The 25,987-nt window shown below is 45.6% G+C and overlaps 3 protein-coding genes across 3 annotated transcripts; 1 reads left to right on the top strand and 2 right to left on the bottom strand.

The window, feature by feature from the left end:
* The first annotated feature begins 521 nt into the window (after window positions 1–521).
* Window positions 522–3,316, top strand: LOC147454511 (uncharacterized). Its single transcript, XM_086517051.1, has 2 exons — window positions 522–1,703; window positions 1,781–3,316. Exons 1-2 carry the CDS (start codon window positions 522–524, stop codon window positions 3,314–3,316), a joined length of 2,718 nt encoding a protein of 905 aa, XP_086373177.1.
* A 5,642-nt stretch (window positions 3,317–8,958) lies between these two features.
* Window positions 8,959–10,041, bottom strand: LOC147454510 (uncharacterized). Its single transcript, XM_086517351.1, has 3 exons — window positions 9,400–10,041; window positions 9,205–9,306; window positions 8,959–9,103 (listed from the first exon to the last, which is right to left on the bottom strand). Exons 1-3 carry the CDS (start codon window positions 9,637–9,639, stop codon window positions 9,059–9,061), a joined length of 387 nt encoding a protein of 128 aa, XP_086373477.1. The 5' UTR covers window positions 9,640–10,041; the 3' UTR covers window positions 8,959–9,058.
* Window positions 10,042–18,339: 8,298 nt separating this feature from the next.
* LOC147454509 (uncharacterized) lies at window positions 18,340–19,473 on the bottom strand. Its single transcript, XM_086517350.1, has one exon. It carries the CDS (start codon window positions 19,471–19,473, stop codon window positions 18,694–18,696), a length of 780 nt encoding a protein of 259 aa, XP_086373476.1. The 3' UTR covers window positions 18,340–18,693.
* Window positions 19,474–25,987: the final 6,514 nt, after the last annotated feature.

Genomic DNA, 25,987 nt, shown 5'->3' with positions numbered 1-25,987 from the left:
CCCGTTTCAGTGACGTCCCGAACGAGAGCGTCACACTTGGTATCAGAGCTTCGGCTCGAGTCCCCGCCGACCCGATGTCGGCCCGTGGCCCGTGGTTGTCACCACGTTTTCGGCCTGTCTGCCTCGTTTTTCCACGTTTTCTCCGCGTTCTCAGCCCGTGTTGCCCCGTGTTGCCCCGTTCCTTGCGTTTTCTCCACGTTCTCCACAGTTTTTCAACGTTTTGTCTCGTTTGACCCGCGTTTCGCCCCGTTTTCACCGCGTTCTCCGCATTCTTGGCCCGTTTTGACGCGTTTCTCCACGTTCCCCATCGTTTTTCAACGTTTTACCTTGTTTTGCCCCGTCTTACACCGTTTGGGACCAGTTTTCACTGTTTCTGAGCCGTTTTTCGCGGTTTTCGTCGTTTTGGACCCTGTTTTGCGCTGTTTCACAGTTTTTCAACGTTTTCAAGCTGTTATCTCGCAGTTTTTCAGTTTTTCGATATTTTTTGAATTTCCCTCCGCTCCGGCCACAAGAGCACCCCAATGGCGGGAAATCAAGAAGATGAAGAAGGATACAGGACTGAACCGGAACCGCATAGAGCCCCGAAGAAGAACAAAGAGAAGAAGTCGCGACAAGACCACCAAGACTCAATGGAAGAAAGACTAGAGGCACGCATCATGGCCTCCGTAGAACACCAAATCAACGTGATGTTCGCTAATCTGAGTGACCTACTGCAAACACAGCTAGGCCAGCGACACGAAGACCGTCCGGGTCCTAGTAATGTCAACACGCGGCGAAACACACAAAGACGACCGCGGCCCGGAATATTAGAGATAGTCGACGAAGATGAAGGCTACCTGGATGACCGAAGTGAAGGGCGCTACTACAGCCCTGAGAGAACTCTAGAAGATGAAAACAGACTGGGCAAATTCAAACCCATCCCCCCGGAGAAATACAAAGGCCATCGCACCTCACTGGAACTCAACAAGTGGTTCAGAGAGGTAGAAGACTACATGCAGTGGAACAACATAGGCAGACGCAGATGGGTGCAAGTGACCAAAACCTTCCTGGCCGACGATGCCTATGTATGGTTCCTCACTGAACAGCCATCAAAGCACTGGGAGGACTGGGAAGACTTACAAAGAGACATGCTCAGCTATTTTGTCCCAGAGAATGAAGGCAGCAAAGTCAGAGATTCGTGGCGCGATCTACGCCAAGACGGCCACATATCAGATTACGTTGTCAAGTACCGCCGACTGATGCTTCAACTTCCACTGATGCACACAGTAGACAAGCTACATGGCTTCCTGTACGGCCTTAAGCCCTGGGCTCGTCGCGAGGTAGAGAAGCAGAATCCCAACACCTGGGAAGTGGCCGCCAATATGGTTGAAAAACTACGGGATACAAACTCAACCCCAGGTTTTCCCCCGAATAACCCTCGCCCCAACAATTTTGCCCCCAACAACTGCCCTAACCCAACCGCCGGGCTAGGCCGCGGATTTGTACCCAATAACAAAAGCAACGAACCCCGCTCACCACCGCGCAACTCTTTTGCAAGCAATTCCTACAACACCACGTCCAGCAGTTTTGTCCCCAATACTTACAAGGGCAACAATAACAACCCGTGCCCCGATCGCGTCTGGTGCAGTGACTGCAGGATTGCTCATGGCCCCTACTACGCTTGTGTACGCAAGCGCAATCAAGCAGCCTCCTCATCTAGCAGGGTAAACACCCTCCAAATAGAAGAACCACCCCCCCCCGAATAAGAGTCGAAGAGCTGGCTAGCCCTGTTGCTAACCAGCAACCCCGGATTGGAGCAGTATCCCTCCACCCGCAATGCATGGCAGCAGCGATAACAGACATTCAGAACTTATATGTCCAGGCAACAATAGGATCCCAGCAGCAATGGATCATGGTAGACTCAGGCGCCACACACAATTTTCTATCACCACAATGCACCGCGCGTCTGGGCCTACGTCTCACCACCGTCAATGAAACGACAGTCAAGTTTATCCAAGGAAAGGATAACAATGTCAAGGCAGCTCTTCAAGTCAGGATTGAGATGGGCGAATTCACCTGTCGACTTGATTTCATAGTGGTCCCAATGGACGACTTCGAGGCAATTATTGGTCTCTCCTTCAACGATAAGTATCTCATTGCACTCCTAGGCATGAAGGTGGATCAATTACTGTTGAATAATCAAGGCAAAGCAGTGACAGTACAAGGCGCCAGACTCACAACAAAGCAAGCTGTCACCCGTCAGACGCATCTTCAAACCAATCCCCCTCCCATCAACCGCCAAGACCCTGCTCAGTTAGCAGCGATGAAAGGCAAACAGAAAGTCCCAGAGCACTCGCCCCCCAAACTCAATCTCATGAGTGCAAAGCAAGCAGAGCGGGCTCTCAAGAAAGGAGCTCAGGTTCACCTCTGCATCATGCAAGCAAAGGAACAGCCCACAGCAAGGCTCAACTCCATCACCATCGAGCAGGCCAAAGTGGGTGACCCCTCCCTTACCCCCATCCTCCAGAAGTACAAGGATGTCATGCCTCCAAAACTTCCCCCCGGCCTACCCCCTCCCCGTCAAATTCAACATGAAATTGACCTCATCCCAAGAAGCACACCCCCGGCGAAGGCCCCCTACCGCATGAACGACATCGAGCTCAAAGAGCTCAAGAAGCAACTCCAAGAATTAGAGGATCAAGGTTTCATCCGGCCCAGCATCTCTCCTTTTGGGGCCCCAGTCCTGTTTGTCAAGAAGAAAGATGGCTCGATGCGGCTCTGCGTGGATTATCGGGCCCTCAACAAAATAACTATCAAAAACAAGTACCCAATTCCCCTCATGGAAGACCTCCTGGATAGACTACAGGGTGCCAAGTACTTCACGCGCATCGATCTTTGCTCAGGCTATCACCAAGTCCGCATTGCCCTTAAAGACATTGCGAAGACCGCCTTCCACACACGCTACGGCTCCTGGGAATGGCTTGTCCTGGGTTTCGGTCTCACCGGCGGTCCTGGCACTTTTTGCCGAATAATCCATGACAGCTTCTGCGACATGATTGACGACTTTCTCATCACTTACATCGATGATCTGCTCATTTACAGCAAGACCTTAGAAGAGCACCAGAAGCATGTCGCCGCAGTACTCCAGCGCCTCCGAGAACACCAACTTTATGCAAAGCTGGAGAAATGTGAGTTTGCTGTCCAGAAAATCGAGTTCCTCGGTTTCATCGTCATGTCCGAAGGTATTATGGTGGACCCCAAGAAAGTCGACGCCGTCATCAAGTGGGCTCCCCCGACATCCATCAAAGAAGTTCGCGAATTTGTGGGTTTCTGTTAGTACACACGCCGCTTCAGCAAGATTTCCGCCCCACTTACAGAGATAACCAAAGGCCACAAACCCTTTCAGTGGACCTCTAGAGAAGAAGAGGCCTTTGAGAACCTGAAGATAGCCATGTGTAGTACCCCCGTCCTCCGACTACCCGACTTCACCAAACCCTTTGAAGTCCACACTGATGCCTCCGATGGTGCCATTGGCGGTGTCCTCATGCAAGAGAATCAACCCATAGCCTATGAATCCCACAAATTCACAGATGTAGAGACAAGATGGACTACACATGAGAAGGAAATGCTCGCTATCGTCCACTGCCTCCGAAAGTGGTGACACTATGTCCAAGACAAACACACAAAGGTCTACACAGACAACATCTCCCTCAAGTACTTCCAGACAGCCCAAAATCACCCCCAAGCAAGCTAGGGGGCAAGATACACTGGCAGAATACGACATCGACATCATCCACAAACCAGGTACTACAAATGTCATGCCAGATGCTCTCAGTCGAATGTCCACCCTCACAGCCATCTCCACAGCAACCAGCACTCTACGCCAACGCATCCTCGACGCACAAAAAGCTGATCCTGTTTTCCTCCGCATGCTCCACGACCACATCTCTGGTAAAGCTGCTCTGGGTCTATTCGAAGTTAGAGATAACCTCTTCTACGCGCATGGAAAAATCTACATCCCCAATGACCCAAAGCTCAAGAAAGATCTCATGTGGGAAGCGCATGACTGCAAGCTAGCTGGACATGGTGGCCAGAAAAGATCTTATGACAAACTCCACCAACATTACATGTGGCCCAAAATGAAGGACGACGTAATCGACTACGTGCGCACCTGCCCAACCTGTCAACTGGTCAAAGCTCAAAGAGTCAAGCCTGCCGGCCTCCTCCACCCCATGCCAACACCCTCCCGGCCTTGGGACATGGTAAGTATGGACTTCATCGTCGACCTCCCCCCCTCACACGACCACAGTACCATCATGGTGGTCGTCGACTACTTCACCAAGCAAGCCCACTTCATACCTGCAAAGCCTCCCGTCACCGCCTACCAACTTGCAAAACACTTCTTCGCCAAAGTCTTCAAATACCACGGCCTCCCCCTAGCCATAGTTTCTGATCGCGACACCCGCTTCCTCAGTGACCTCTGGCGCGAGCTCTTCAAGCTACTAGGCACCCAGCTACGCTTCTCCTCCGCCTACCACCCCAAAACCGATGGTCAAACTGAAAGAGTCAACCAAGACATTGAAGACTACATCCGCAGCTACGTCAAGGCAGATCAGAAGGACTGGTCCGAATACATGGACGTCCTGGAATTCCACTACAACAACTCCATCCATAGCAGCACTGGCTACACCCCCTTCGAGCTCTCCACAGGTAAAGAAGTCATCACACCTCTTGCACTGGCAACCGGCAATGTGCATGCCCAGGATTTGGAATGTGAAGAGTTTATTCAACAATGGCAAACCCGCATGCAAAGTGCAAAGAAGAGTCTCGAGCAAAGCAAGGTACGCATCGCCAAATACGCCAACCAAAAGCGAAGGCCTGCCCAACTCTTCCAAGAAGGTGACTTAGTCCTCGTCAGTTCTCAGAATATCACCCTCCCCCAAGGCCTCTCCCCAAAGTTCAACCACCGCTACTATGGTCCATACAAAGTGCTCAAGTCCTACAACGACATCACCTACAAGCTGGACCTCCCATCACACATCAACATCCACAACGCCTTCCATGTAAGTCTACTCAAAAGGTTTGTGCCGGATAACACCTATGGCTGAAGTCTCCCCGAATATGTAAAGGATGGCCCGCCACATGAGCCGGAGGCCATCCTAAAGTCGCGTTCTGGGCGTCGGGGACAATTATTCTAGGTCAAATGGAAAAATCACCCTATGACGGAATGCACTTGGGTACCTGAAGAAATCATGCTTCGACTCGGGAGACCCCTTGTGCTGCGCTTCTACAACATGCCGACTGAAGAGGAGGACAACCCACTAAATGACAACCACATAGAGTAGTCCTTCCCCCACTTTGTAACTAGCATCACTCTAAGTAGCTAGACATTTTGGTGGCAACATCTAACTCCCCTCCTTGTAAATATCCGCCCCAAAACCTCGGCATCAACTTTTGTATCAGCACCTCTCAAAACCCTGGCTTGACGTGGGCGTCAAGCTCTCTCAACCCGGGGGTGTATATAAGGGAAGTATGTGCCACTTCCCCCAACTTGCGAGCCCCGTTTTCCTGTGATTCTTCACGTCCCTTGTATTCGGCACTTTCTTGCAATATTGATCATTCGTTCGCGTCCCTCAATCTTGTGTCCCTCTTGCGTTCAGTTTTCAAGTTGCGTTCTTGTGTGCGCGTTTGCTTGCGTGCAGGTCCCGTTTGCAACGCAGGTGAGCCGGCGCGGTCCCGTTTCAGCGACGTCCCGAACGAGGGCGTCACACATTCTAGTTCTGCAGCTTCGAAGAGCGCTAGAAAAGTTGTCTTATGAGCACCATCATTATTGCCGCGTTGATGAAAGAAGTCCGAACCGTGTCGAAGTAGTACTCTACATTGCTAACATGGGTGATTCGAGAGTGATGGTGATCATGAACTGGACAACCAGGGCCGGATGATCCCAGTGTTGTCGTAGAGCATGAGTTGCATGCCTGCAAAGGTGACTTGGTTATCTGTGGCAACGCTAGTCTATTCAGCAGCCTGCATGAAGCATTAACCATCATCAGGTGCTTGAGAAAGCATTCAAACGATCTTGAGCAAGAAGCTAGGAATTAGCTGGCAAATCTGGCAAAAAAGCAGTGCATGAGCCTACACCTTGGGTTTGCTCATTGTCCTGCAATACGGGAATCAAGTGCGGAAACACAATTGGTACATTGATGCTAGCTCAAATTACTCGAGCTGGATCATTAAAGGTCGTAATTTGAGAGTTTCACAAGAAGTTTTTGGTTCATTCCCATCATAATTCCCACAAAATGAGATATGACAACATCGTAGCCTTCTCCAAAGAAGGGACCGCATACCAAGCTAGGTGGGCTTGCCATGCCAGCCCCATTTGTGGATCATGACATTAATGTCGGGAGCTACTGCGAGGGAAGGACCACAGACCTATAGCTAGGTGCAATTCAGAGAGGAATTAGTTGGTTGCCGGCCACCTGATCCCTACTATAAGGTGCAATTCAGGGAGGAAGCTGGTTACCGGCCGACAATCTCCTGCTCCCAACTATAACATTAACCTCATGGAGCTACATAGCCATGATTTTTCCAATGGAGTAGCTCATGATGTGATTTTTCCAAAGGAGTAGCTCCTGATGTGATTTATCCAATGGAGTAGCTCATGCTGGAGAAACCATGGGAAAACAAATGCTTGCCCCCATGGAAAATTTCAAAAACTTGTTTTTGCCCAAACTGCACCTAGCTAAATCTGTACTGTGCGGTCCTCCCGCCGAGTAGTGGTTCATGAGGATGACCTCGGCAGGCCAAATACAAAGGGGAAACAACTCCTTTCTCACATGGAAAATGTCAGAAACAGTCTTGTGTTTTTACGGCTTCGGTCATGCAATGTGCGTTACGTCAAAACTGATCCCCAAGTATGCACAAGGTTATGTCAAAACTGGTGGAAGCAAGACAATTATACATACATACTTATATATAGTTTATCTTATCACTTTTACCAGAAGCAGAAGGAGTTGCTTTCCAATCAGAAAGGGCAAATCTCATGCTGCTGCACAAGCCTTCCTAGATCAGGAAGCTTCGGCGTATTCGTGAAGCTGGTGCGTCAAGGACCTCGTTGAGCCCATATTTCTCATTGACCACCTCCATTCTGCATTCTGGCTTTTGTTGGCCATGATTATAATGTAGTGTCGTTGATGTATCATTCTACAATTCCCATTCGCTGCTAGGTTGCCCCCTGCTCCACCACCACAGTGTGCAAATAGCAACCACTGTTGTGAGCTTCGACTACTTACCACATCCCACAAGGAGAACAAAGAGCAGGCTAGATCTCTCTCTAGCCATGTGCCCTATCCTAGCTAAGCTGGCCATGATATGCCCGTCAATAGGAGGCGCACCTGTACTCAGAGAGAGAGAGAGAGAGAGATGCAATGGGTAGCGACCCTCTTGATCTAAGGTAGCATGGTCACTGGTCAGGCTCACAAGACATGCCAAAACAGGAGGCGCGCAGTTGTGTGTGCCCGAGAGAGAGAGAGAGAGAGAGAGAGAGAGATCCGCAGACATGAAACTTTTCTAATGCAGGTATGCGATGCCTTAGCAACAGAATATTACAGTGAGAGCTGCACCTACTCCCTCCTCCCTCGACCATCGTTAATGTTGTGAGCTTTCTCTCTGGCATGCGATCGTGCATCGCGCGTGCCGATGCCCAAGCTGTCTGTACATGCGATGGATCTTTCAGCCTAACATTTCTCTTGATTGTGCAGCCTACATTTTAAATACCATATTCATTATTACTTTATTCAACCAATAAAACTTGAAAGTCTTCTCCAACCAATCAATAAATTGCGCATCACTGAGGCTTACCCCTTGGGGAAGGCCAAAAATTACACAGGGTAAAACCCCCAATATTGGGCCACTTAAGAGAGTTGACAAATTGCTGCCGGTGCTCTGCACTGTTTTCACCTTGGAATGGCGCGTTTGAGAGCTGAATGCTAGACCTACCTGTGGTAGAGACGACGCCACAAGCGATGATGTGCGCAGGCAACAGGGCGCGAAACAAAATTTCACGTGTAAAAAATTTGGCCACCAGCTGCAAGAAGACACTGAAGGGCCTAAATCAAGCCGGTGTGCCAGCACGCCTTGAACTCAAGATCCGACGGCGAGAGCCCCATCGTAGCGCGCAGTAACCAGTCCACCACGAGGGTTGAATTATCCTAATACTGGAATGAAACTACTTTATTAAAGACGGCAGAAGGGTCCCAGCACAGGGACTCGGTTTTTTATTGGGGGTTTTACTCTAATAGTTTCATATTTTCCCCTTCTTCATTCATACATATCGGATGGATGATTCTAGATCCTTCACATTTTTCCACAGCCCACCACTACCACTTATTATTCTTTCTTGAATGTTAGCCCTTGGGGCCTGGGCTGGCCAAAAAGTGTGAATTACAAAAAAATAAACTTTTTTTAAAAATACACTACAAGAGGTTGTGTGCTCTTGTGACGCAAGTTAGCGACGGAAATACACTGGGTTTTTATAACCCCCCGCGTCGCTAAAACCGTCGCTAATAGCGTCGCTACGAGAGCGTCGCTATATGCGTTGCTATATAGCGACGTTTACACAGAAGTCTATAGCGACGCTCATAGCAACGCTACACAGCCATAAATAGCGACGGTTATAGCGACGCCCGAGAGAAAACATTTTTTGGCGACAGGGAATTGAATGCCCTGCCACCCATCAACCATATTACACTTGATTCACTTTTTAAAAAAAGTGTAAGGGTAGCTAATAGACCCAAAATAGTCACCCACAAGACGCATTGTTTGCAAAATTGACAAGCGTAAAATTGACAATTGTACACATCATAGGCAAAATGAATTGATTGGCAAATGTAATAATGACAATTGTACAACATCATAGGCATAAAGAATTGATTGGCAAAAAGAATTGATTGGCAAAATGAACTGCGGTGACAAATGTAATAATATACATGGTTCAAAAAGACGTATAAAATCCGTCTCATGATACATAAGCTATGAGAAACCCTAAACTAATGCTATCTAGCTATGGCTAAACTGACGTCGTCTAGCTAGACGTCTCATCGCGTCCAAGCGGCATATCTGTCGGATTCTGCAAAAAAAGACAATAAAACAGCTTTCAGTAAGTATAAACATATAACGACATTTATAAAACAATACAAAAAATAGAAAAGATTAAACCCTAATACTAACCATGCCGCCGCGAGAACTGAGAATGTCCATCAGGGCGTTTAAGCCCTTCCTGTCTGCGTACTCGCGCTCGTACGGTGTGGGATCACGTCCTGTCATCGACCACTGTCAAAACATACAAAGAATTCATTATGTTAGAATTAAAAAACTCATAAACCCTAAACTATCGAACATAAAGAGCAATGTGAAAACACTTACAAAATCGGCCTCAAATGATGCCCATCCACCGCTCCCCAAGTGGTGCGAGCTCCCTGCCTCTACTCGCGCTCTGGCTGCATCCTTTTGTTGATTCCACTTGTCGGGATTCTCGCGCGCTGCTTTCTTCGCATTCTTCCAATCTTCTTTGGCCAGCCAATCTAGCCTGTTCCACCCATGCTTGATTGCTTTTTGCACTTCGAAACGCTTGTGTTTACAGTATTCGCGCATTCGAATCTTCATCAGGTCTTCATTGAAGCGCTGATCCCGTGTTGGAACGGGAAACTCATCATGAAGTATGCTGATGACTCTGTTTTTTAAATCACTTTTTAAATCACGCCTGCGAACACGTCTATTGGGTTGCAAGATTGCTGCTTGTTGGCCAGCGTCAGAGTCCGACGAGTTATAATTGTCAACAACTCAATCTATAATAGATGGATTGAACTCGCCAAATTCGCGAACGTTCTGCAAAGAAACACGTCTTGTCCGTCGCACAGCATGCTTGCATTGATTACAAGGACATAAGACCCTCGTTGAGAGATAGGTGTTTCGGTTGGACGGTCCCACATCCTCGTCACTACTCATAATGAGGATAAAAATCTTATAACCTGGACAACAAATTTAATATTCTATTGGCATTCTTCGTCTTCTCTCTCTCTCTCTCTCTCTCTCTCTCTCTCTCTCTCTCTCTCTCTCTCTCTCTCTCTCTCTCTCTCTCTCTCTCTTTACCTCACATTCTCTAGTCATGTCCAATCCCCGCACACCTTGGTCTAGAGGTGCACGGAGATCAGAACCACCGGGTTATAATCTCGTCTTTATTGGTCAATACCTATATTTGTGGGTACAAGAAATCTACAGACCCACGTCTACATGATACTGCATGTAGTGGACAAAACCCCTTTGCCTCTTCTCTAGCCGTAGCACTTCACAGCATCTTAACATCTTTTCACAGTAGATCTTTTCATTGTTCGTCTAACTCTAAACCCTAAACCGTAAGTAATTCTTGCGTGGACTCGATCTAACTTAAATAAGCGTAAATCTAAATAAACGTAAATCTAACTAAAAATAAACCTAAATCTAATTTAAAGTAAGTCTACATCTAACCTAATCTTTAACGTCTTTTGGGATAGTTTCCTACGACGTTAAAACTCTCTTCTTCTTGTGTGTGTGTGTGTGTGTGTGGGTAAACCTAAATAAACCTAAGCCTAATCTAATATAACATAAATCTAAATCTAACGTAAATTATGTTATATTAAAAACAAAGAACTAAACTAACAGGGATTATAAGAACCTTAAAACTGATTTAACACATAATTTTTCACATAACTCGGCAAGAGTTGGCATTCTCATCACTGAAGATGTGAGAGTTAACTTCCGGCGGTGACGCTGCCTCATCTCCATCCACATCTGACGACAGCAATTGGCCCTTTAGACCGTTCTTGCTCTTGTTACTAACTTTGAAGTTGCTGTTGAATGACTAGAGGTTGTCTAGATGGTCATTGTGTCGGGGATGTAGTGACTCTTGCCGCCCTGAAGATCCACCTTCTTCCCTATCTTCTGAAGACATTTCACCAGTACTTTTGGATCGACGGAGCCCACCATGAGTGAAGGCAGCAATACCCTATATTCCATTGAGGGCTTTCTTCACCCGCTTCATGCAGGCATCACAGTCTATGGAGACCTAAATCTAATCTAATATAACGTAAATCTAAATCTAGCGTAAATAAATGTAAATCTAATTAAAAATAAACCTAAATCTAATCTAATTTAACTTAAATAAACCTAAATTTAATTTAACGTAAATCTACATCTAACCTAATCTTTAACGTCTTTTATGATAGTTTCCTACGACGTTATAACTCTCTTCTTCTTGTGTGTGTGCGCGTGTGTGGATGTGTGTGCCAATAAAAAGAGATAAATGGTATAACCTTTCTATCACTCATGCCAAGTATGATAGATTGGTTATGCCATTTCCCTCTTGAATAATAGGTCTTGAGTTCAACTCCTCGTCGGCTAGATCTTTAGGTCTTTTAATTTTAATTAGTTTCCTACGACGTTAAATTAGTTTCTCTCTCTTTCTCTCTCAATGTGTGCGTTTTTTTGGATCGTATGCATGTTTTCTCTCTCTTTTCCTCTTTCAATGTGTGCGTTTTTTGTTTATGCATGTTCTTTCTCTCTTTTCCTCTCTCAATGCGTGCGTTTTTTGTTTATGCATGCTCTCTCTCTCTTTTCCTCTCTCAATGTGTGTGTGCATTCTTTGTTTATGTATGTGTGTGTGCGTTTTTGTTTATGTTTGTACTCTCTCTCTCTCTCTCTCTCTCTCTCTCTCAAAAACACTATGTGTGTGTGTGAGAGAGGGAGAGAGAAAGAGGGGAAGGGAACATGAGAGTGGGGAGAGGGAAGGAGCATACCTGACTCTCCTTCCTCTCCTTGTGTGTGTGTGTGTGTGTGTGTGTGTGTGGAGAAGAAAGAGAGAGAGAGAGAGAGAGAGGGAGAGCATTACCTGCTCCTTGCTTGAGGGCGCCGAAAAACTCACATCTGAGATCTGATTTTTTGAGCGCTCTCTGTTATTTTTTTAGCCTAGTCGGCGTCGCTATGAGCGTCGCAAATTTACAAAGAAATTTGCGACGCTCATAGCGACGCTCAAAGCGACGCCGGGAAAAAAAAATTTAGCGTCGCTGTGTGAATAGCCTCTTAGTGATAATCTTTTCTTTTTCATTAACAAAAAGAAAAACCATCACTAATGTCTCCCCCCTTTGGGGCAGGCAAAAAAAACTCAAAACTAAACCCACGTTCTCTTTTCATTAGAGGCAGCCCAAAATCTTTAATATTTCAAAACTAAAGACATGTCATCATTAGAGTTACACACTCTTCATTTAAAAGAATACCCACTATCTTAATTCAATCGATCAACATTTTTGGCTTTAGCAAACAATGCTTAAAAATACAACTCAATTATTTTTTCTATTTTAGTCAACAAAAAGACATTGCATCGCTATAGCCTTTGCCCTTTGGGCAGGCCAAAAAGTGACTCTTGAGATTTGTGGAGCCTCTAAGCTTTATCATTTAACATATAAGGCTGTCAACGTTTCATGCTTTCTAAGGCATTGGGCAACACAAAATCTTTTCTTTGATATATGAGCGTTCATTTCATTTTTCAAAACTCAAGACATGTCCATCATTAGATTTACACACTCTTCATTTCAATGAGTGTCCACTATCTTATTTCAACCAATCAACATTTTAAGTCTATCAAAAAATGTTTGAAAATACAACTCAATTTTATTCCTACTTTAGTCAACAAAAAGAGAAGTGATCTCTATAGCCTTTGCCCTTTGGGCAGGCCAAAAAAACTATGGAGCAAACTCCTATGAATAGTCTTTAATCCTTTGTTCTTTAAAGTCTCTTTCAGCATGCTATAACAAAATTTGAAAGCATCTTTGGGAAATAGCATTTGAAAGTAAAAGTTTCTTAGTTTCAATTTTTTAAGGGACACATGTCAAGCTAACAAATTTGGACGACATTATAAAATAAAATTAATTGTAAAGATGTGCACTCAACATTTCAATTTTTGCATAAATGTATGATTCGACGTAAAAAAAATAAACTCCAATGCAGTGTTTCAATTCTTGTGCCTCATTTTCCTCCCATCAATGTCCATTGCTCACTCTTCCCTCAATACCTCGTGCTACTTTTAGACCTAAGGCCCAAACCTTGGCCACCATCAGCACATCTATCGATGGTCCATGATTCAGGTACGATTAACATCAACTTGCTAATTTTTTTTCTTAAGAAGGCTATAGTGGAGTGGTGGAGAACATGATTCGGGCACGATGAACATCAACAACTTGCCATTTTTTTTTGCTTAAGAAGGCCATAGAGGAGTGGTGGAGAAAATGTACATATCTCTCACCATCGAAATTTTCACTATCACATTAAATGTAATATAACCTTTGTTTGCACTTAGATACAATATGATTTTTTTTTTCATTGTAGTGTTTTTAAAAGGTGTCTCTATATTGGTGCTAATGTGAGGCCTTAAAAGTCTATGCATAAGATCCTCTCCCTCTCCCTTCCTTCATGCCTAGAAAAATAGATTCTCCCTAATATGTGAAAATAAGGGTAAACTTGAAATTCTTTCGATATTTAGGTCAAAATTTGAAGCTTTTGCTGGTAATAACATCAAAACTTGTGGTAAATCTATCGGTTTTTTTAAAGGCTAGCTCAAAGTCTAACCAAGATTTTACAATTTAGCTGATTAAAATACATTGGATCCCTGTATTTTTCCAACACTACCTCCCTCTCTTTTCCCCCACCCCCCCCACTATCTCTCTCTCTCTCTCTCTCTCTCTCTCTCTCTCTCTCACACACACACACACACACACACACACACACACACACACACACTCTACAATGTTCGAACAAATATGCCTCCTTGAGCCGATTGAAAATCCAAATTAGCCGCTTGGGGAGAAGGAGAAAATCCGCTTGAAAAAATGACAAAAATAGAGTAAAATTGAAAAAACTAGTGTGCCTTTTTGGGTTTGATGGCAAGATTGTTTGAATCGATCCAACAAGACTTGAGATCACTAAAAGAAATATGAAAGCTGGAGTATCGATGTACCTGCTATATTTAGTCTTCGCTTGATTCGTAGGCTTCATAGCATCTCGTCTAGAAGTTATTCCAAGACCTCCACAACCTCACCACACAATTGAGAATTCGGAGTTAGGTGAGGTATAAAGCAAAAACCTTTCAAGATTAATGTTGTCTACAATGCAGAGATGCAATACGCGCACGGGATGTTGTGCCCCCCAAAAAACCAAAAACCATACGTATGTATGGTAGGAAGGTGGCACCGTCCTCACCCAATTTTTATAAACCATAGGGAACGTGCCCTTCCCTGGTCACCTTTTTTCACCTCCAATGTTGGAGGGACACTTATGCTTCACCTCTAGTGTTGGAGAGACAAAAGTTTCTCTAAAGACTGCAGATATATAAGAAGAGAACATTGCCTTTGAGTTTACAAAGACTGGAGGACATCGTTGATGCTATGGTTGCCTTGCCATGATTTCTTCCCATTTGCATTTGTGTCGACCAAAGCGACGCCAAGTAAGATATATACGTTTCAGCAAACAGCCGCTAACTTGTAAATTCTCTCGTCGATGTCAATGTCTTGTGCAATGACACAAGCCTTCAAGGTACAAACATAGGTAATTGCATCCTAAAAGAGGCCTTCACTTCGTGATGGTTGAAAATAGCGCAGGATATCTTGGCAATAGCTATGTTGGACATATTCTGCAATCAATAATGACATCCCACACAAGAAGGTTATCAAGAAATTTTTGTGTTTTCTTGGTACTTGCTGAAAACAGTCCAAGGCTTCCTATTTGCCACAGCCATTAGGCATATCTTGCAATTAACGGGCTCCAAGAGACGACATCCCAGAGAAGAAGCTCATCAAGGAAAGTTTGTGCTTTTGTGAGGACATTGAATTTGGCATACATATCAATGCAATCATTGCAAGGCAAGACACGCTTCAACAATGGCCCTTGACTACCAATATCATCATGGATTCGTCCATGGCGACATCTTGCGAAATGTCAATATAGGTCTTGAGGGTGCAAGCATATCTGATGGCATCTAATGAAGAGCCTTCACTTCACATCTACTGAAAATAGGCAACAGCTAGCTTCCTTATCATGGGCATGTTGAGCATATCCTGTAATTAGTACATTCCAAGACATGACATTGCAATAGGGTCCTCATCATGAACCATTTTTGCTTTCGTAAGTGTACCACATACCACATAGATGTTGATTGAGCCATCGTCAACCATTGAACTACACCCACACCATCTCTAGTATATAGCATTATCTGGAAGCCTTACACTCTTGAATCTGCCCCAATCCACAAGTTTTCAATAGTGTACGTGTGCTTATGGGCTTGAGTAGCTTAAGCATCTGATTGTACAAGCCACTACCCCTTCAAAATATGTGACCAAGGAAACTCTCCCATTAAGCAGTTTTGTCTAAATCAACAACCGATACCTCACTGCCTTTTGTATAATCACTCAACCGGAGAGAAAACCACACTTTCCAGCTTGTCAATAATCCAGACACCACAAATTGGCTCTCATATCAATACGTTATCCCCACTATCTCAACAGCTGCATCCACGCTTGCCAACGTATCTTTGTAGATGCCATCTGTGTCCACCTTCTTCACATGCTGAATAAGTCAGAAGAAAGCTTGGCGCTTGAATTGACCTAAACACAGGAGGAGCGACTGGATAGCTTGAGACTTTTCAATAGCATCACAAGTTCTTAAGGGCGTAGCATTCAACACGTTCTTGTGGTTTTCTTGCAGCACTGTTTTGAACCTGATGAGCCCTAACCTTCCATTCACATTTGCCAGTCGTTGATGGAAGCGCATGGAGAAGTGCCTCAACAAACAAGCGCCCTTTGATGACGACAGGAATGTACAAGGGTGGCTCCATGTCTCCGTGTCACAATTGTACCAGATCAGCCTCAAATCTGCTTCGTGCCTCTTATCCTTTGGCTCAGCTTGGAAGCACGTACTCTTTGCACGGCTAGGAAGTACGTACGATTCCTCAAGGCCACCATGTGTTGATACATGGCAAAATGGGGAGAAGGCTGATCATCACCTCTTGCTACCCTGACTTTCCTCTCACCAAAGGCACGGAATCAAATTGTTGCTCGCCTCATGCCTTTCAAGATGAAGGCTTTAGTGGCAGTAGCCCGCTAAGCATGAGCGCATGTAGAATAACCAAGACCGGCACAACACTTGACACCTTGCCCTTGTTGCTGAGTCAGACTGTAATTAGGACCAGCTGAGATTGCTGTCCTTCAAGAGAGTAGTATTGTGAAGTCAAGGCCATGCATGTGACAAACGTGATGCTATTGGTGGGCGTGCCATGCGTGCTTGGCCTGAACGACCATGAAAAGTTTGGCAGGCATGGGGCTGCTGCAGGAGCTCGACGTCCATCAATTTAGTTTATTGTTACCATACATGTCGTCTCTACGACAACTTTACAAAAGCACAAGCAGTTCTTGGCGACTGTTTTGTCTGAGATGACTCCTTTTGTACTGCGGCATGTGCTGAACAAGGACAGCGTCAAGAAGCTCTGTGCTGTTTTCATCAAATGTGAAGTAAATGTCCTTCTCCATACGCTATCACCCATGGTTAGATCTTGAAGACCTATCGCCTAACGCAAGCTGCTGGTGGTGGATTTGCCCATAATCAGGTTGCTAATCATGGTCAGGTTTGATGTTGTACTTGCAAGCTCTGCGTGCTTTAGCTTTTGTTTTGGACAGTTTGAAAGTTGGATCTTTAATGGAGCCCCGCTTTTACGGTAGCAACAGTTGTGGGTGCTGGTACGAGCCCGGCCCATCCTCGCTGTCACCCACAACCCCTACCCTCACTGTTGTCGGTCTATGCGCGCCCAACATAGGCAAGCTATTGAGGGTGTCGTGCATGACCTCTGACGCCTACACATGTGATGTTGGGTGTTGCTCTATGGCATGATTGACTCTTTTCAGCACCTCTTGCTTGCCACGATTCTAATGACCTGCTGGCGATGGCGTTAAGTGGGGCGGCTATTGTCGGCTTTGTTATGGCAGAGATGGGTCAAGCTGCCTCTGCCAAAAATGGTTAATGGCGTTGAGGGTACTGCTACAAGTCGTGCAGTGGCAATTGGAACCAGAGCTTGCAGTTGATAAATAAAACACCGAGCGCTACACGTGCAGATGGAGAAGCATGCCGAGCGTTGTCCACAAACGGCTGGGGCGGAAAGTGATACGGCTGGGTTAAAAATAGCAGCAACACACGTACACAACCAAGCTGGGAAAAATTCTTCTCCGTGCTATAGGCCTCTGCACAAATTAAGCATCCAGCAGCGACGGAATATTTGATTGCAGATTTTGGGGCGCCATCTTTAGTGCATCCAATTTTTGGTTTCAAAAAATCTCTTCTTTGCGTATCTCTTTCAACCTATAGGGATCTGCCAAGTGGTTGCTCTCTCTTTCCAGTATGCTTTGCAAGCATCTTACACTGAAAAGGGTAAAAAAGTTATTTTGTAAAGCGCGGCCGATGCAATATCCTACTACTACTACTATTACTGCTACTACTACTACTCGCTCGACGTTGATTAAGTGGAATGTGCACAGATTCCGTTTTTTTTTTGGCTCATTAAAACAAAAGCAGTAGATAAAACTCCAGTTGCACGCGCGGAGGTTGCGTTGGCCTCTCATCGAGGTGTGCCTTCGTAACAGTTAGCATGGACAGGGGCGTGTCTGCACGCAGACAGGTTGACTGTGGCGAGCAGGTCTCGGTCTGAGAATGCTCCGGTATGTGAAGTCATCCCAGGGAGGGTTGCATGCCTGATAACAACACTCGAGTCAGAGGGAGATACTGCAAGAGGGACAGAGAGAGGTCAAAGGAGAAAGGGTCAGCAGAGTATTTAGTGGACATTAATGAGATCCCAAACATCACAAGAGCCAAAACAGCAAAGTGAAGACAGGTCATAAGAACAAATTTTTTGATAACAATCGTCGAATATTTGCAAGCGCCAATCAAGGCGTATATCATTCTCAAAAAATTATTTTTGTCAGTGACTAGGAGTTGCTGGTACTCAGATATATTTGCTACGCAATGGTGTTGTTGTTCAGCATCGCCGAAATTCTGATTATTAGCGCATTGATTCTATTGAGTTGTGTTTTCAACGATGAGACCTCCTTCCACAACGCAAAAATCTGCTCCTCGAGCTTGCATATCTGGACATCAGCAAGGTCCCCTTGGTAGCTTTCAATTGCATCTTTTAGAGCGCGGTTTGTTGTTATCACTTCCGCACAGAAGGATTCGTTGTGATTTGGTGTATCTCCAGAGAGCTCAGACAAAATTTGTGTTGCTAATTCTTCTATTTTCTCGAGTCGTGGGTCTTCAATCTGGTCCAGAAGGTCATCTGGCTGTGTTTCTCCTGGTGTCATCAAAAAGTCGCGTTCTTCAACCCGTTCCATTGTTTCCCTGCATGCACGCAAAAAATCATCAGTACTGCTATTTTTAGATGTCCACATTTGAATACAATAAAGCAAAACAACAAAGGCAGAAACTTAACAGACAGAGTCACGCAACTGTTGTCACCCCTATCTTGTGAACCAATGGGATATACTCAAGATCACCGATCTCGTCCTCTGTTTGTTCATTTTCTTGCTGTTCATCAGCAGCAACCACACTTGCCGGGCTGGACGAGACAGATTATGACATTAATCAACACAGGGTTTACAATGCTGTTTCAATCCATGGACCAATGCACCTTCGGACGTCTTGCCATCGAGACAAAAACCAGTCAACCCGTGGATGGGAGGTCCCATACATTTGACTATTGATGAATATGCTGACAACATCTTGGTACGTTGTCGACGATGGGTCCACCATACACCTCCAAAGCGCCTTGGTCTTCCCTAGGTCCATCCCACCGCCTTGATACGGCGTGACCCAACATGACGAGGGATAGTATCTTCCCGTTTTGAGCATTTTATGCAATGTCGACAGAAAGTCGCTACCTAGAGGGTGCGCCAATTTGAATTTCGAGAACATAAATGCTCTGTCAAATATATTCACTGGTGTCAAGCACACCTTCTTTTTCAACTCATCGCCGCCATACAAACTGTATAGCTCAATGCCCCTATTTATGTCGCTTGGGTTAATATTATGCATCTCCATTTGGAAGTGCGGCTGCCCATGATCCTTGAGGCAATAGCCAAGCATTCCCTCGAATGTATGCATATTGCGCTGCTTCAAAGCGCGGCAAAGCACCAGAGCTCCTGCTGGAGAATCTTTATCCCACCCGAGGTACTGCTTGATTTTTTTGTTTGCAAAGATCAACGAGCTAGTCCACAATCGGATGATCATTTGAAAATGCAAGTGGAAGACGTCTCCCCCCCTTTCGACTGCACATAACCCAGCCAAAGTCTCTTTTTCAAGGTATGACTGCATACGTGACAATAACGCAACATCTACGTCACCGCCTCCAACCGAAATAGTTACGCTAATCTCCATTACTCTAGGAGCCCTTTCCTTCCTCTTTCCACGGCTTGGCTCTGCTGCATCACCTTTCAGACGGGCGTTCGCTTTCAATCGTGCCATGTGCTGCAACGAATGACTAATACCCCAACACTGCACACTCATGCAAGAACACATGCAACCTGTCGGACGTTCTCAACTCACCAACATCATCCCAATCTCAGCTTCACAATCAGAGCTTCGCATAGCAATGGCAATCAAAATGTCACCAGGAGCTTCTTAAATAAACACGACAAACACGATGGAGGCGGAATCAGACAGTTCATAGTGAGCTCACCTTTTCGCCAAGAATGACCTTCAGCACTGTGCTCTCGCGGCTCCAGCTCGTCACATGCAACTCTCAGGGACATTTAAAAAGCATTTGCAGATAGTCTTCTGGCGCCACCTGATCCTTGCGTTGCCACTGCTGCCGTGTCCTTCCCCGCCACCTGGCACGAGCTCGCATTTTCTCTAGCGATTGCTAAAGCATCTTGCGAGATATGCCCAAACCAGACATGCGTACAGACCTACTAGGGTCCTTCCCCAACCCTCGTGTTCTTCTTCTCTCTCTCACACAGTACACACGCACACAGAGTACATGCGCGCACACACACACACACAGACTACAATGACTACATTCTCTCTCTCTCTCTCTCTCTCTCTCTCTCTCTCTCTCTCTCTCTCTCTCTCAGTACACACACACACTGGCAGAAGTAATTGTACATTGAAGCTGCAGGTTGTGAATTATGGATCCGGCCTCTGCAGTGACGGACTTGGTTGTGGCCCCTCCTGCTCTGATTACGATCGCCAAAGCCGTGCGGGATCATATCGGCCATATTCGCGGCAATGATCAGCGCAAGGGCCGTCTCGAAAAGCTCGCTTGGACACTGATCGACAAGCTAGAACAACAATACACTTGCCCTAATTCCACGCAGGAGGAGCTCCAATCTGTGATGACAGCCCTAGAGTCCATGGAAGGGTATATTATATTCCATGGCAGATTTTAGGGTTTGCAGGAATTGTAGGGTTTCAGCCAGAAATTAGGGTTTCTGTTGTCCGCCACGTAATCACTTTGTGACAAAAAGCCTCTTTGCGCTCATCATCCGATTTACGTAATTGGATACCTAGCTGCAAAACACGATTAGAAAAAGACATAACCGGCATACCATTTTGCTTGAGAGAGCGGCGATCGTCCTCCAATCGTGCGAGGTACTGAGGTGGCATAAACCGCGCCTTGAGCTTGTCTTGGAAATCAGCCCAATCGAAAGAAAGGGGCGTGAATCTGTCGGCTTCCTCTAGGTGCACAGCTAGCTGTGCCTCTTGCCATGCGTGGTACCAATTGATGGCATCACCGGCAAGGTACATAGCTGCCATCAAAACTTTTCTATTTCCTGTCTTCTTAGTTGTTGCAAAATAAGCACTAAATTGATGCAACCAAGAATGAATAACCGTAGCATCCATCTTATCGTCATACTGAAAATCAACTTTTCTGTGACTGGATGGTTGGAATCCGCGTCGTGGCTTGCGTCACTTGAGGAACTCCCACGATCTTTGGGTGGTTCGGTTTTCGAGGCTAGCGCTTGTCGAAGCAAGTCTTGAGTGCGTAGCTCTCTTTGAGCTTCACGCTCGGTCTCCAAAGCCAATCTTTGAGCTGTACGATCGGCCTCCAAGGCTGCGTTTTTTGCCATCTCTTCCGCCTTTCTTTGTTGTTTTCGTTCTTTAGGTTCGTTGCGCTCGCGTTCTAAAGCAAGGCGATTGTCTTCTTGTTGTGTGGCAAGTTTTGCGTTTCTTTCCTCGCGCTCACGGTCCTGAGCAATTAGGCGATTTGCTTCTTGTCTATCCATCATGGCCATCATCTGCTTGACCATTGCCTCCATAGGGTTTGGTGCACTTGGTGGCGTAGATGGCGAAGGGGGAGGGTTGAAGAAATCATCTCCTGGTGGGGAAAAGTCTTCGTCGCCTCTCTCATGCTCATCACTTGTATGCGAAGTATCCATTCCGCTTCGGGTGACGACCATGCACTATGATCTTGGGTTCTTGAGGGTCTTGAGGTTCTTGATTTGTGAGATCTTGGGTTCTTGAGGTTTTCTTTCGCTTGCAAATCGCGTTGGAGAAGGATCTTCTCTTCACCCGAGTTCTACTCCTTTCTGCGGGCGCATGCCTTGGCGACCTTGCGCTCACACCAAGGTTGCTTTTTTTGTTAGGTGCAGCGGAATGAATGTTGTATTTTCTCAAGATTAGTGATCCTTATTGCTCAAGGTTCCTTGTTCTTAGGGAAAGAGAGAGCTTTCGGTCTTGTAGAGTGTTGTGATCACGAACAAAGTGGGTGGATATTGTGCGTGCAAGTGAATGAGACTGAGAGAAGGAGAGAGAAGAGATACGACACCCGAGAGGTTGTAAAACCCTCCTCCGAAGGCCCCACTCTTGTCGGCGAGAGTGGTCTATTCTTTGATTGCATAAGGTGTACAAGGCGTATGCAATGGACTATGCAACTTGGTCTATGCCGATGACGATGACGGTGACGACGACGACGACCGCTAAAATCTGAGATCTTCTAATCGCTGAATTTCGGGACTGTTTCGGTGGCTGAAAATGACTGTTTGGCTGCGTTTTCTGAGGTAAATTTTGGGGGATTTTCTGCAACCAATGAGGGCTGAATCTGTTGCTCTGCTATAAGCTGAAAATGCTGCTGTCCTGATGTCGCTAAGGCTGAAAAACCAAAACGCTGGTTTTTAGGGTTTGCTGCGTTTTTAAGGTTTTCTGCGTTTTTAGGGTTTCTGTATTTTTAGGGTTTCTGAAAAACGCTGAATCTTCTGAAGTCAGAAACGCTGGCCTTTCTCTTCTTGCTGGCAATCTCTTGCATGAGAGGAACGCTAGGGAGAGAGAAGTGAATTGCCGACGATGGTGCTGCGGAGAGTGGCCTCGCCAAGGGAATGGAGAGGGTTCTTGCTGAGAAGGTGCGTGTTGAGCAAGATGCTCCTGCTGCCTCTTCTGCCATTTAGTGCTAACTTGGGTTTGCTTATATAGAAACTTAGCAAAATTGCCCTACCTACTTTTGTTGGAAAGTCACTTAAAAATAATAAGTGAAATAACCAATAAATAGGAAAATAGGCTAAATGCATTGGAAAATTCCCCTAACTGATGCTATGATTCCGGAAGTGACTCTTCGCCGGCCCACTCTGATGTGTGGGTCGTGCGGTACTTGAACTTCATAAAGGTCTGCAACGCTTGCTTCTTTGGGCCACGCCGAAAGCGACACAAAGTCTTCTGAATCTCCTTTCTTGCTTCAACTTCGTCTAGAGTCCTGCTTCTTCTGTCTTCAAGAATCTCCATGGCTGAAAATTCCTGAAACAATCTCCAACACAAAACAATGAACATACCCATTCCATGTAAAGTGAAGGAAAAAAATCTTTTCTTCTCTAAAGACTGTGTATGCAAAGTCGATGAACATAGAGACGGAGTTACAACCCGTTCATCAAACACATGCAAACAATACGATCGAATCTTTTCTGTTTGATCAAAATCATTCAAATGTGGCAAATCATAATGGAAATGCCCATGCTTGGTGCTCATACTGTCATGTGATCTTTCGGAAACTATGTCATGCCAAGGAAGAGACATGGAATGTGACTTCCTTACATACAAACTTTTCAGCGTTTTATGAAAAATCCGCATACATTCGTGCTCATCCATGATAGAAACGTGCTCAACATACAATATGTCATGCCTAGGAAAAGGGAACACATAACGATGTTGACTAAAATATAGGAAACCTTCACGAATGAGACACTCGAATAATGCGTGCGTATCAATAATGCGAACACATAATAATTCCTGTGATGGTTCTTTGGACCAAGGCTCGAGAGCCAAGATCGGTTCGTTGTGAATGATCGAATCGTCCTGTGGGGGTTCTTTGGAGCTCGACTCGAAAGCCAAGATCGGATCTTCGTGATTGATCGAATCTAAAACGAGGTTAGCTTCGCTAGAAAAAGCATCAACTAACACATCATCCTTGTGAACAATCACATCTTCTTCATGCAACTCATCATGCTTGTGAGAAATCACATCTTGATCATGCAAATCATCATGCTTGTGAGAAATCACATCTTGATCGTGCAAATCATCATGCTTGTCATTGTCATCCAAATCATTGGGATCCAAATCATCATGCTTATCATTGTGCTTCAAATCATCATGCAAGTCATTGTCAATCAAATCATCATCATGCTTCACACAATCATGAAAATCCTGTGTATCCTGCTTTGGAGAAGAAGAGACTGAGACAGTCTCTTTTCCGTGATTCTGTGCAAAGTACGACTGTACTTGAGAATAAAGTTGCAAGAACTCTTTGTTTTGTCGGTCGCTCTGTTCTTGTATTGCTTCTCTTTCTGCTTTGTCTTTTGCGTGCCTGCGATCCATTTCTGCTTTTCTTTCTGCGTGTCTGCGTTCCATTTCTTTGAATTCACGATCCAATGTGGCTTGTCGTTCTTTGGCTTCCAAGCGTGCTTGCTCACGCTCACGCGCTATGGCTGCCATTCTTACTGCATTTCTTGCTTTGCGTTGTAAATCCTGTTCCATAAACAACAGCTTCAACTCCTCCTTTGGAGTTAATGCAATCGGTGTCGTAGATGGGGAAGGGTCGGAAAAACCTCCTGGTGGGGAAAATTCTTCTTCGCCTCTCTCATGCTCATCACTTCCAAGCGAAGTATCCATTCCGCTTCGAGTGATGACCATTCTGCAATCGTGGGTTCTTGTGGGTTCTTGGGGGTCTTGGGTTCTTAAGTTCACGAGGAACTTGGGTTCTTGCGGGTCTTGGGTTCTTAAGGTTCTTGAGGTTCTTGAGGTGTTCTTTCGCTTGCAAATCGTGTTGGAGAAGGATCTTCTCTTCACCCGAGTTCTACTCCTTTCTGCGGGCGCACCCCTTGGCGGCCTTGCGCTCACACCAAGGTTGCTTTTTCTCACCTCACGTCGATTGGCCAGCCGCTAAGTGCACGGTCCGCTCTCAATGAGTGAAAAGAGACACAAGGGGAGGCTGGACAAGCCCTTCTTTCTTGGGATTCCTGTCACTCTTCAACAAAACACGATTAGGAATCGCCACGCCCAAGTAAACTTGGGTTCGTGCGATCACAACAAGCAAAAAAATTCTTGTGGTTCTTTCCTTGAGTAATGCAGAACACTTTCAAAGCTCTGATACCAATGTTAGGTGCAGCGGAATGAATGTTGTATTTTCTCAAGATTAGTGATCATTATTGCTCAAGGTTTCTTTTAGTTCTTAGGGAAAGAGAGAGCTTTCCGTCTTGTAGAGTGCTGTGATCACGAACAAAGTGGGTGGATATTGTGCGTGCAAGTGAATGAGACTGCGAGAAGGAGAGAGAAGAGATATGACACCCGAGAGGTTGTAAAACCCTCCTCCGAAGGCCCCACTCTCGTGGGCGAGAGTGGTCTATTCTTTGATTGCACAAGGTGTACAAGGCGTATGCAATGGACTATGAAACTTGGTCTATGCCGATGACGACGACGACGACGACGATCGCTGAAATCTGAGATCTTCTAATCACTGAATTTTGGGATTGTTTCGGTGGCTAAAAATGACTATTTGGCTGCGTTTTCTGAGGTAAATCTTGGGGGATTTGCTGCAACCAACGAGGGCTGAATCTGCTGCTCTGCTATAGGCTGAAAACGCTGCTGTCCTGATGTCGCTAAGGCTGAAAAACCAAAACGCTGGTTTTTAGGGTTTGCTGCGTTTTTAGGATTTTTTGCGTTTTTAGGGTTTCTGAAAAACGCTGAAGCTTCTGAAGTCAGAAACGCTGGCCTTTCTCTTCTTGCTGGCAATCTCTGGCATGGGAGGAACGCTAGGGAGAGAGAAGTGAATTGCCGGCGATGGTGCTGCGGGGAGTGGCCTCGCCAAGGGAATGGAGAGGGTTCTTGCTGAGAAGGTGCCTGTTGAGCAAGGTGCTCCTGCTGCCTCTTCTGCCATTTAGTGCTAACTTGGGTTTGCTTATATAGAAACTTAGCAAAATTGCCCTACCTACTTTTGTTGGAAAGTCACTTAAAAATAATAAGTGAAATAACCAATAAATAGGAAAATAGGCTAAATGCATTGGAAAATTCCCCTAACTAATGCTAATGGATTCTGATGGGAATTTCGATGGTCATGCTGTGTGCAACCGGAGGATATGCATCTATGCTAAGTGACTGGGCATGCACGGTCTACGAATAGACTCACAAAAGTGCCAGATCACTGCTAATCTAAACTGACTGAACCCTGCTGTGGTGTAGCTTGTCCAGGGACACATAGGGTTGGGATGTGTCACCTGACATTTTCCCACCTCACGTCGATTGGCCGGCCACCAAGTGCACGGTCCACTCTCAATGAGTGAAAAGAGACACAAGGGGAGGTTGGACAAGCCCTTCTTTCTTGGGATTCCTGTCACTCTTCAACAAAACACGATTAGGAATCGACATGCCCAAGCGAACTTGGGTTCGTGCGCGCGACCGCAACAAGCAAAAA

This window comes from Adiantum capillus-veneris, chromosome 7, assembly GCF_014529385.1.
Source record: "Adiantum capillus-veneris isolate H3 chromosome 7, ASM1452938v2, whole genome shotgun sequence".
NCBI lineage: Eukaryota > Viridiplantae > Streptophyta > Polypodiopsida > Polypodiales > Pteridaceae > Adiantum > Adiantum capillus-veneris.
This window is presented reverse-complemented; position numbering and strand designations above follow the sequence as displayed.

Excerpts from the sequence above, each read along its gene's own strand:
- LOC147454511 (XM_086517051.1), top strand. The coding sequence starts at position 522 with ATGGCGGGAAATCAAGAAGATGAAGAAGGATACAGGACTGAACCGGAA. Across the intron at positions 1,704-1,780 it reads CAGCCTCCTCATCTAGCAGG|CAACCCCGGATTGGAGCAGT; the intron begins GTAAACACCCTC and ends GTTGCTAACCAG.
- LOC147454510 (XM_086517351.1), bottom strand. The coding sequence starts at position 9,639 with ATGAAGATTCGAATGCGCGAATACTGTAAACACAAGCGTTTCGAAGTG. Across the intron at positions 9,307-9,399 it reads CATCATTTGAGGCCGATTTT|TGGTCGATGACAGGACGTGA; the intron begins GTAAGTGTTTTC and ends ATGTTTTGACAG. Across the intron at positions 9,104-9,204 it reads TCAGTTCTCGCGGCGGCATG|AATCCGACAGATATGCCGCT; the intron begins GTTAGTATTAGG and ends CTTTTTTTGCAG.
- LOC147454509 (XM_086517350.1), bottom strand. The coding sequence starts at position 19,473 with ATGGAGATTAGCGTAACTATTTCGGTTGGAGGCGGTGACGTAGATGTT.